At 45.9% G+C, this 11,937-nt stretch overlaps 1 protein-coding gene across 1 annotated transcript; it reads left to right on the top strand.

Annotated features, from left to right (window-relative positions):
- The first annotated feature begins 221 nt into the window (after positions 1 to 221).
- Positions 222 to 10,642, top strand: LOC133125748 (receptor-interacting serine/threonine-protein kinase 1-like). Its single transcript, XM_061237322.1, has 11 exons — positions 222 to 563; positions 1,031 to 1,234; positions 1,783 to 1,939; positions 2,583 to 2,720; positions 3,324 to 3,546; positions 5,320 to 5,463; positions 5,891 to 5,967; positions 6,129 to 6,201; positions 6,340 to 6,738; positions 7,869 to 8,009; positions 10,101 to 10,642. The coding sequence occupies exons 2-11, from the start codon at positions 1,074 to 1,076 to the stop codon at positions 10,394 to 10,396; spliced, it is 1,809 nt and encodes a 602-aa protein (XP_061093306.1). The 5' UTR covers positions 222 to 563; positions 1,031 to 1,073; the 3' UTR covers positions 10,397 to 10,642.
- Positions 10,643 to 11,937: the final 1,295 nt, after the last annotated feature.

The raw sequence follows: 11,937 nt of genomic DNA, 5'->3' as shown, positions 1-11,937 counted from the left end.
TCTGGCTACAACGTGTTCGTCGAACATTCTCAATAGTAATCTAATTAAACCCGATAAATAGCCGCTGGACGCTACATATTACGCACATATTATTTCGTAAGTACAAAGGTAGCTACCATTTCTTTATTTCGAGGCATTGAGGCATTGACGCGCCGTCTGAAGTTGTTCAAGTTTGCTTTCATTTTCAGCTGGAAATGACAAACAAGGAAGTGCGAGCATCGGTTCTCGCTGCGGGAAGAGTGTGTGATTTGTCGAAGTTTTTCATTCAATTTATTTGTCTGTTGCGGCACGTTTTCATCCATTTTCCGAACGGCGTCGAGCGAAACATGTCAACGTAAAAATTACGCATTCTATCACAAGAGGTTTTGAGTCCTACTTGATCTATCATTTCGATTTGGAATTACCTGCTGAACTTTGGTGTATAGCTATTTTGATATAGCAGTGGGCCGGTAAAAGCGTTATAGGCTACATACAATACAATCTGAAGTACCGTAAAGTGGAAATGATGTATGGGGATAACTGCCGGATAATTATCGTACATTCACTGCACAGAGACTGACCAGGTAAAGAACGCTGGTTCATTTCATTGTGTTTTATTTATTTATTTATTTATTTATTTATTTAATTATTTAGCGTGTTAAAATGAATATGGCAGAAGTGGTTAATCCTGCCACGTATTCTATTTTTAAGTAACTGTGGGCTTGCTTTTTCCTCTTATCAAATGGACGTAAATGGAAAATAAGTTTCAGACCAAAGCAGCGTAGTATTCTCTCACGTACTCACGTCCTCGTAATGCAGCCTAATGTTATGATTGTGGTTGTGGGCAAGGTCTCCTGGTAAATACACCGGTGCCAATTTACCATTTCAGAATTGTTTTTTTATGCAAATATATTATAATGTGAATTACAGAAGGAGCAGTCTTTTGTTTGTTATGTATTCAATTTGCTTACTGTTGCTTTTGTTACGTTGGTCTTACGTTCTCGACGTTTCTCTCCGTGCCAACCCCATACCTTCCCCTCCTCCACGCCAGCCACCTATGTGGTGGGTCTGCGGGGGTACGGTACAGAGTTGCCATGGCTACGAGTCAGCTCTCCCCTCTGATCGCCGGGGCAGACCTGGCAGAGAAGGTGCCCTTGGACAGCGGCACCTTTGGGAATGACGTTTACCTGTGTCACCACAAGACTCACGGTCAGCTGCTTATTAAAACGGTCTGCACCGGACGACATCTCAGCGAGTAAGGCACACCTGGTCCGCTGCCCCTGCACACACCTTCCTCCAAAACGTTTGCCAAAGTCACGTTTAGTTTCTTTATAGCCTGTAACCCTTTATGAAGTTAAATATATATGATTGTAATATTGAAATAAGAAGTAGAAATGAGGGCCACAGCGGGATTTAAGGAAATAGCGGCGAGCTCACACTTCCTCTTTATGATTACGTCGAAGGAGGGAGGGAAAAAAATGCACTGTGCTAGAAAAGATTTTTTTCACGTCAATCATGTGTACTAAAATAAATATTCTCATATCTTGGTTGGTATGTTTAAGAAATAGATGGATTGTTGTGAACCCTCTGCATACTGCATACAATTCTGACACGCACCATAGGAACAAAATGTTGCGTCATTGTGTCAAACATGGGGCCAAATACATACATTAAAATGGTTTGAGCCAGAAATGTTGGAAGTGGTTTAGGGTTTAAGCAGAGAACATTTTAATATGACAATACTGTAGTTTGAAGGTGTCCTAGTCGAGTCGTAGTTGCAGCGATGTTGTTTTGGTGTCTCAGGAGTAAGAAGAGATCGCTTCTGAAGGAGGCCGAGCCGCTGCTCAGGCTCAACCACAGTCGTGTCGTGAGAGTCCTCGGCGTTGTTCTGGAGGACGGGCCCTCGTCCCTGGTCATGCAGATTTTCCCCAAAGGACACCTTTTGGCTATACTTGAAGAAGTCAGTACTGTTTAATGTGTGTGTGTGTGTGCTTGTTTGTGTGTACATGGCAGACCTGGGTCATTGTAATTGTTTAGGATTCAAATACACTTTACTGAGGTTGTCTGGATTATGTGATAATACTCTGGTCCTCTTGGTTGGCTCAATTGCACCAGACAAGGTCAGTTGAGCCCAGAAAAGTATTTGAATCCAAAACAATTACGTATTTGATCCAGGTCTCGTACTTGGTGGCAGAATCATGTCCTATCTAGTGCATTGTTAATGTGTACCCTTTCCCTGCTTCTGTGAAAGGGATGCACAGATAGACAGATATTGGAGGCAGAAAGGGGAAGCCATTTTAAGTGTGCCCATATGTGCTTCCTTATAAGTCTGATGATGATGAGTCATGATCTGAAGAACAGAATTTGGCTCTGTAGATTTACAGTAAACCGTGTAACTCAGCAGTCTCCAACCCTGGTCCTGGAGAGCTACTGGGTCTGTTGGTTTTTGATTCATTAAGTGCAGAGTAACAACGAAAAACCAGCAGACCCTGTAGCTCTCCAGGACCAGGGTTGGGGACCACTGGTCTAACTTAGCTGGTAAGGAATTGGACAGGGTCAGAGTCAGGTTCCTCTCTGATTTTGACCTCTGTTGGTCGTTTCAGGTGCCTGTGCCCATATCCGTCAAGGGGAGGATTATTTTAGACATCCTGGAAGGAATGGTTTACTTAACCACCAGCGGCATCGTGCACAAGGACCTGAAGCCACAGAACATTTTGGTTGACGAGGATTTTCACATAAAGGTTCGGCTCACCCTTCTTGTGGGCTAAGAACACACGCTATGACTTTGGATTTGATTCTATAACCACAGATGACCATTATATATATATATATATATATATATATTTATTTATTTTTTAATAAAAAAATTAATTCATAAAACATTATTTTATGAATTTGAGCTAGCCTACTGTCTGGATATTAATCCAGCTGTAATTTTGTCATTCAGTGTAACTCCACGGTCTCCATGGCTTTTCTTTTTGTGTACTTCTGAATTTGGTTCGATGCTGTATCAAGGTGTGAGTATAATCATAAGATGTGTCTGTGTCTGTCTGTGTGTGTGTTTGTTTGTGTGTGTGTGTATTTGCTTGTTTATGTGTTTGTGTCTGTCCATGTGTATGTATGTTTGTGTGTGGATGGGTGCTTGTGTGTATGCATGAATGTATATGTGTGTGTGTGTGTGGGGGGGGGGGGGGGGTGCTTGTGTATGTGTGTGTGTGGGGGGGGTGCTTGTGTATGTGTGTGTGTGTATTGGTGCTTGTGTGTATGTATGTGTATGTGTGTGTGCTTGTGTATGTGTGTGTGTGTGTGTGTATGTGTGTGCATGTGTATGTGTGTACATGCAGATCGCTGACCTGGGATTGGCCAGTTGCCGGTCCTGGAGTAAGCTGACGATGGAGGAGTCGCACAGGCACAGCAGGAAGGGAGCCTCCAGCAAATCAGGCACCCTGTTCTACATGGCCCCGGAGCATCTACAGAGCCTCAACACGCCCTTCACCGAGAAGTCTGACGTGTACAGCTTCGCCATCATCACCTGGGTCACCCTCACCAACATGGAGCCCTACAGCAGTAAGGACTGGTTCTGCTTCTACTTCTCTACTCTGCCGTAAGGACTGGTTCTGATTCTACATCTCTACTCTGCCATAAGGACTGGTTCTGGTTCTGTCTCTACTTCTCTACTCTGCCGTAAGGACTGGTTCTGGTTCTGTCTCTACTTCTCCACTCTGCCGTAAGGACTGGTTCTGGTTCTGTCTCTACTTCTCTACTCTGCCGTAAGGACTGGTTCTGGTTCTGTCTCTACTTCTCCACTCTGCCGTAAGGACTGGTTCTGGTTCTGATTCTACTTCTCCACTCTGCCATAAGGACTGGTTCTGGTTCTACTTCTCCACTCTGCCATAAGGACTGGTTCTGATTCTACTTCTCCAATCTGCCATAAGGACTGGTTCTGGTTCTGTCTCTACTTCTCCACTCTGCCGTAAGGACTGGTTCTGGTTCTGATTCTACTTCTCCACTCTGCCATAAGGACTGGTTCTGGTTCTACTTCTCCACTCTGCCATAAGGACTGGTTCTGATTCTACTTCTCCAATCTGCCATAAGGACTGGTTCTGGTTCTGATTCTACTTCTCCACTCTGCCATAAGGACTGGTTCTGGTTCTACTTCTCCACTCTGCCATAAGGACTGGTTCTGATTCTACTTCTCCAATCTGCCATAAGGACTGGTTCTGATTCTACTTCTCCAATCTGCCATAAGGACTGGTTCTGGTTCTGTCTCTACTTCTCCACTCTGCCATAATAATAGGTTCTGTTTCTACTTCTCCACTGTGCTGTAAGGACAGGTTCTGGTTCTAGTTCTCCCCTCCGCCATCCCGTTTACGGGCGCCTTCGTTTATTAGCTCCCAGAGTGCACTCCGGCTGTCCTCGGGTCATTTGGAGATTTGGAGCGCTACGCCCTGGACCCGCGCGGAGTACACCCTGGATACTCCCAAATCTTTCCAATCTTTTTTCAATCAAAAAAAAATCTACAGATTTCTGTGTGCTTATGTGATCGAATGTACACCCACTAAGCACTTTATTAGGTATTTATTGGACTTATTGTTTTGACTTATTGGTTTTCTGCTGCTGTAGCCTGTCCACACTAGAGGTTTGAGGCGTTGTGTGTTCAGAGATGCTCTTCTGCATACCACTGCACTGCATTATTTGCGTTACTGTCACCTTCCTTTGATCAGTCTGGCCATTCTCCTCTGACCTCTCTCAATAACAACACATTTTTTTCCTGCAGAACTCACTGGATGTTTTTTGTGTTTCGCACCATTCTCTGCAAACTCTAGAGACTGTTGTGCGTGAAATTCAGCAGTTCTCAACCTCTTTTGAGATTCTCAAACCACCCTATCTGGCACCAACAATCATTCCACGGTCAAAGATCACATTTCTTCCCCATTCTGACATTTGGTCTGAAAAAACAGCTGAACCTCTTGACCATGTCTGCATGCTTTTATGCATTTAGTTGCCGCCACATTATTGGCTGATTAAATATTTGCATTAACAAGATGGCGTACAGGTCTACCTAATAAAGTGCTCACTGAGTGTATGTTCGAATCACAGAGCGCTGATGTTCAGTGAATAGGAATGCACCATTTGCGCAACTTCATTACATTCTCTAACCTAACCATTATCTCAGATTTCCAAAACTTTATTCAAGGTCAAGTCCTCCCTCACTCCTACAAATGCACATCTTCCACGAGTGAAGTTAAAGTTGATGTGAATACACAGTACTGTGTGAAGATTGCTAAATCTTTTTTTTTTTTTTTTCATAGTTTTTTTCATAAAAACTTTTTTTCTTAGATGAGGATGATCAGGTGACGTCGGCGGTTTGCAGCGGCAGCAGGCCAGATGTGAGCCGCGTTCCACCGCACACGCCGAGGGAGATGCTAACCCTGATGCAGGAATGCTGGCATCAGGATCCGCCCAGACGGCCACCATTTTCAGGTAAGAACGCCCCAGGCGCTAACTAGGGAGGACTCAGCTTGTTGCTTTCATCATTGCCATAGGGTCCATTTGGCTCATCTTAACTAAAAAGGGCTTTTTTTTTTTTGTTCTTCTTGTCATCATAATATAGTTGGTATAAAAATGTGTAGTGTTGAATATAGTGATGTTAATTTATATATGAGTATGACATATTGTATGTTATGTAATTAAGTTAAAAGAGGGGTGGGTTGACCTACATTGTCGGTGTCACAAAAGAAGGAACTCGACAAGGAATACAGCACAGATTTCTCCTTTTAAAAGTTTGTGAGAGAAAATACACCCTTGTGCACAATTTCACATAACCTCTTATACATACTTCAAATTCAATTGTTGTGCGAGATCCATAATTATGTCATCATTTCTTCGTTTTTGTCCCCTTGATTTACAGAAAGCCATAACTCCTTCCAGTACTTCTACAGGGATGAACTGGAACAAAATGCAGAGAGAGATTTAAAAAGTCTTACGGCAAGTATTGTGGCACCTCTGGAATTCACACTAATGAAGTAAATTGCAAGCGTGTGGTATAGATTCAACGCAGGTGTTATAAAATAAGAGGAGATAGTATCAACCGGCTTCCATTTCCTGTCGTCTCACCCTGACTCTGCTCTTGCGTCTTTTACTAACAGGGTCGAACTGCAAGTCCTGATCTCACGGCTGAGATGAGTGCCCTTTCACTGAGTGAGCCACTCTGGCAGACAGGTACTGTTTATACTATTTAGTAACATTCAGCCAGCGAACATTTCAAATCCCGGTATGTGGTACTCTAGGGTTTATTTCTGTTTCATGCATATTTTTATCTCTCTTTCCCTGGTTCCCTCTTTCTCTTCCTGTAAACAGACGCTGGGAGCGGGTCCGTTGGGCTGTCGGCGGAGACCAGTGTGGAAGGCCCTCAGGCCCGGGACGGGCTGTGGTTCGGGTCGCTCCAGACGGACGCGCTTCCCGCCCGGCGTGACCACGCGCCCCACGGAAGCTTCGTCAGCTCCCCGGACCTGAGCGTGCCGCCCTGCCCCGGCCGCCAGCGGCCCGTCCAGAGCGGGGACGCCTCGCCCCCCCGCGCCAACGTGCCCTTGCGGGGCAGGAGGTCAGAGAGGCTGAGCAAAGCCGAGGCCTGCAAAAACTGCACCCCGCAACCCGGCAACCCCCGAATCCGGTCCTGGCCCGTGATCCCGGAATGGGAGGGGTACGGCAGTTGTGCCGGGGCAGACTCCGCCAGCGCGCTTCACCGCCAGTGTTCAGGTAACCATCCTGAAGCCCACTGGGCCTTGAGATGTTCAGGTAACCATCCTGAAGCCCACTGGGCCTTGAGATGTTCAGGTAACCATCCTGAAGCCCACTGGGCCTTGAGATGTTCAGGTAACCATCCTGAAGCCCACTGGGCCTTGAGATGTTCAGGTAACCATCCTGAAGCCCACTGGGCCTTGAGATGTTCAGGTAACCATCCTGAAGCCCACTGGGCCTTGAGATGTTCAGGTAACCATCCTGAAGCCCACTGGGCCTTGAGATGTTCAGGTAACCATCCTGAAGCCCACTGGGCCTTGAGATGTTCAGGTAACCATCCTGAAGCCCACTGGGCCTTGAGATGTTCAGGTAACCATCCTGAAGCCCACTGGGCCTTGAGATGTGGTGAAACGCAGATGCGCTGAGACTTTAGACGACATTTGAGGAGTGCAAAATACACTTGAGAAACAGAATTTAGCCACCATATCCTAGAAATGTAGAGAGAACCCAGACACCGTGCCTGAACTGAACTTGGACACCACGAGGGTCTCTGACTGTACTGACAGAACTCAGCCAGAAAATATTTTGTTGCTCACTTAATTATACATGGCTGTAGCATGTTGTCAGAGATCGGTGCTGATGCCTTGATGGAGAGAAGGCTGATGTTAGCGTTCGGGCTGATCGCTAGTTTCATTTCCTGTCTTTTGAGGCTTTCAGCAGTTTCAAACGTTTCACTTAAAACTTATTGTTTTTGTGATTAATAATACTGTACAACCACATTAAGTCGATAGTGTTTATTCTGTTATAAACATATAATGTGTATCCATTGTTTTATAGTGTGCTGGTACTAAGAAATCAAAAAATTAGATTAAAATAATTTTGTCACAACATCACTGTACACGCTTGCTTGCTTTAAAGTGCTTGAGCTGTGAAACTTCTTTTAGTGTCATCACACAAAAAACTTCTAAGCCAATTGAAAGCATACACTGGAACTGAAATAATAATTTAGGATCTTCTTGATTGGCCCTCTCAAAGTCTCTCTTTTGGCTTTGTAAACTGTGTAGCTGTGGTATTCATTACTATACTAACACACTCAAATGGACCCTTTTAAAATATATTGCCCCTTTCTTATTTTTTTTTGGTGTCAGCTGGTGTGTTCATACAGCATGCGGTTGGGGTACAAATTGGAGATAATAACCATATGACGATTGGAAATGAGGACTATGGCGAGGACTTCGAGCCCAGTCCGGCGGACCTGTTGCCTTATGACGAGCTGTTGCAGAAATACGGTAAGAATATTTTCTAAGCAGCTGTTAGTCATGGCCTAGCCCAGGGGCGGAGTTAGGGGGCGGCTACTGGGGCTTGAGCCCTGAATGTTTTCTGAAAAGCCCTGAATGTAATTTTGAATTATGAACTTTTAAATCCATGGCTGTTCTGAAATGAAATAGCCTATCAGTGGTGTTGCTTGGTTCTCTCACGCGGGTAAGCAACTTGCTAGTGGGTCCAGGAATTCCCTGGTCAAATGCAACACAAGTAACACAAGGTTTATTTTACTGAAATAAAACCAAGTTAAAATCACACTCCTGTATGGTAGTTGGCGCCGTGGCAGTATGCACCTTTCTAGTGTCAACCCGACATTAAACTCAGACTGTGTGTCACAAATTAATCCATCCATCCATTATCCTTACCCGCTTATCCTGAACAGGGTCGCAGGGGGGCTGGAGCCTGTCCCAGCATACATTGGGCAAAAGGCAGGAATACACCCTGGACAGGTCGCCAGTCCATCGCAGGGCACACACACCATTCACTCACACACTCATTCCTACGGGCAATTTAGACTCTCCAATCAGCCTAACCTGCATGTCTTTAGACTGTGGGAGGAAACCGGAGTACCCGGAGGAAACCCACGCACGCTCCACACAGAGAGGCCCCGGCCGACGGGGATTCGAACCCAGGACCTCCTTGCTGTGAGGCGGCAGTGCTACCCACTGCACCATCCTTGCCACCACACAAATGAATATATATATATAATATGTTGCTTTATCGCTGCTGTTCCACCATTGGGTTTTGAACCAAGTGCGCATGTGCGAAAGGGCCACCGTGCTGAATAAAGTGTGCATGCGTGAGATTCACAAAACTGTGGTTACTTTCTAGACGTGACCCAAATTTTTCTCTGGGATAAGCCCCAGACCTGGTCAACACCTAGATCTGCCCCCTGGCCTAGACTGGCCTGAAATGATTGTGGGATAACAAAAGACTGCGGTCCTGACTCACCGTGGTCATTACAGACCCTAAGGCACCATTCGCAGAACCCCAGAGGCAAAAGAAGCCAGGGCCTTGTTATCCTAAAATATACAGTATCATTTATAATGTTTGGTTGTAATTATTTGTACACCTCCTGTTTGTGGTCCCTACTGGGCAATACCCACCACCTCGTTAGCAATTGAGCTTCAAATTATATTATCTGGCAAATTACAATCTGGCAGCCTGAAAGATGTAGTAGCAAATGAAAAAAGTGGTGATGTGGTGAAAGATTAAAAAACAGGCCGGAACTGCACTGCTATCACTGAAACCAAACCCAGCGTGAGGCGTAACCACAGTGGAATAGCCTGCCATGTTAATCATAATAAATCAGCTTCCTGCAAAAACTTTATATCTCCAAAAATGTGTACTTCTCAGAAACAGCTTAAGAACGGATTCTATTTTCAATTTACCAATGTGAAAATTATGGTTCTATGATTTTGGGATTTCAAACGAACTTCATTTGTTCTCGAATTATGAAACTGATTGGCGGTACAGGGTTTTTGAAGGACGTGAGTGCGATTTTGAGGTTTAAACACCAATTCTGCTATCCTGTAGGTTTAACCCTGTTCCCGGAGATCTAATATCCTGTAGGTTTTCTTTTCAACCCTGATTTGGCACACCTGATTCTACTGAATGAGGTGCGCTGTGTTAGCATTGAAGTGAAAACTTACAGGACAGTAGATCCACAGGAAGAGGGTCGGGCAGCCATGCTCTAGCTGCTGAACAAGGTGTGCTTTGTTAGGATTAGAGTGAAAACCTACAGGAGAGTATATCTCCAGGAACAGGGTTGGGCAGCCCCTCTCTAGCTGTTGAACAAGGTGTGCTTCGTTAGGATTAGAGTGAAAAGCTACAGGATTGTAGATCTCCAGGAACAGGGTTGGGCAGCCCTGCTCTAGCTGTTGAATGAGGCGTGCTGTGTTAGCATTGGAGTCAAAACCTACAGGACCGTAGATTTCCAGGAGCGGGGTTGGGCAGCTGTGGTCTACAGTATTAAGGGGGGGCCCCCACATAGAGTGCACACGCACGGGGGCCCAGATTTCCGCTGACGGCGCGCTCTCCCTGCCCCCCTCTCTCAGAAGACCGCCCGGTGCGGAAGGAGCAGCTGGAGCTGCTGTCCAAGAGCATCGGGCAGAACTGGAAGTGCTGCGCGCGGAGACTGGGCCTGAGCAACGTGGAGGTGGAGACCATCAGCTACAACTACAACGGGGAGGGGCTGCGCGAGATGGTGCACCAGATGCTGGAGAAGTGGCAGACGAAGACGGGCGCGGTGGGCTGCACCGTGGGCGGGCTCTGCCGCGCCCTCAGGGACAATGTCGGCATGGACGTGCTCTGCCAGCTGCTGCGGATGTGCCAGGGCGGGGCCACTCCCTGACCTTCCCCACGCAGAGCCGCACAGCACCCCTCCCTAACCCGCCCTGCAGATCCACACAGCACCCCTCCCTGACCCTCCCTGCAGAGCCGCACAGCACCCCTCCCTGACCCTCCCTGTAGATCCACCAAATGTGCCAGGGCGGGGCCACTCCCTAACCTTACCCAGGGAACCACACAGCACCCCTCTCTGACCCTCCCTGTAGATACACACGGCACCCCTCCCTAACCCGCCCTGCAGAGCCACACAGCACCCCTCCCTGACCCTCCCTGTAGATACACATGGCACCCCTCCCTAACCCTCCCTGTAGATCCACACAGCAGCCCTTATGGAAACAAACTTGAGTTTTATTACGCTGCACGTAAAAAGTGGGTTTGTGTCCTGGGTGGCATTGGGCCCTCGTGCAAGAACGTTGTTGTATTCTTATCGTAAATTTCTCATCCTTTATTTTTTTTCGTACAAAGGGCTCGTACGAGTGTGTCCCGTCAGATTTTAAAAATGCTGCTAGCTTCGGAAAACTAAACTAAAGCTAAATTAATATGTCCGTTATAATACAGGATATGCGGTACTGTAGGCGGGTTCTGTCGGTTAGATGGCCAATGGGATTAACAAGAACGAGGTACGTAGTCGACTGCTTATGTGGTACCTGATTGGGTAGGCTGCAGTGAATTCTTTTGGCATAATATGGCAGACCGATTTCTCTTCCCTAAACAGTCCACTGAAATACATTTCTGAAAAGATTTGAGGACAAATAAGCAATGCAGTTGCTTGTTTCATATTTGATATGCAACTCCTAATTTGAAAGTTAGATCCGAGTTGTACAAGCGTCAAAACTCATTTAAGAACAAATGTGTTTGTACAAGTGGTTCTTGCATGACGCCCAATGCTCACATACTCACATATTGCACCTTGCAGACACATAATGGTCATTTTCGAGGTTGTGCCCCAAGAATGTTCTGAATGACCACAGTATACTGTGACAGCAATCTTGCGTTTAAATCAAGTATGTTTCCAGTGTTAAATGAATTGTATGTTTAGGCTAAAGGCCTTGGCTGTGGCAAGGAGAGTTCACTGTTCCCTGTAAAATACACCATTGTCGCACTAGCCACTTATGTCAGTGCTAACTGTTACCATTAGCTACTCATGTCAGTGCTAACCATTATCATTAGCCACTTATGTCAGTACGAACCGTTACCATTAGCCACTCATGTCAGTGCTAACCGTTACCATTAGCCACTTATGTCAGTGCTAACTGTTACCGTTAGCCACTTATGTCAGTACGAACCATTACCATTAGCCACTCATGTCAGTGCTAACTGTTACCGTTAGCCACTTATGTCAGTGCTAACCGTTACCATTAGCCACTTATGTCAGTGCTAACTGTTGCCACTAACCGATTATATTAGTGCTAATGTGTATGTGCCTTGAGGTTTCAACAACCCACCTGGGATCTGCCAATCACTCCCTTGTTTGAACAAATGAGATGATTTGGCTCTCCATAGAAAGGCATGCGAAATGGTTAAAATCATGTGAGAGTCGCTGAT

This window comes from Conger conger, chromosome 4 (assembly GCF_963514075.1).
Source record: "Conger conger chromosome 4, fConCon1.1, whole genome shotgun sequence".
In the NCBI taxonomy this organism is placed as follows: Eukaryota; Metazoa; Chordata; class Actinopteri; order Anguilliformes; family Congridae; genus Conger; species Conger conger.
The sequence above is the reverse complement of the archived record's forward strand: the minus strand, read 5'-3'. Positions and strand labels throughout refer to the sequence as shown.

Bases quoted from the DNA above. Each gene is read 5' to 3' on its own strand.
- LOC133125748 (XM_061237322.1), top strand. From the start codon at position 1,074: ATGGCTACGAGTCAGCTCTCCCCTCTGATCGCCGGGGCAGACCTGGCA. The intron at 2,721-3,323 runs GTTCGGCTCACC...GTGTACATGCAG, and splicing joins ACGAGGATTTTCACATAAAG to ATCGCTGACCTGGGATTGGC. The intron at 6,202-6,339 runs GTACTGTTTATA...TCCTGTAAACAG, and splicing joins TGAGCCACTCTGGCAGACAG to ACGCTGGGAGCGGGTCCGTT.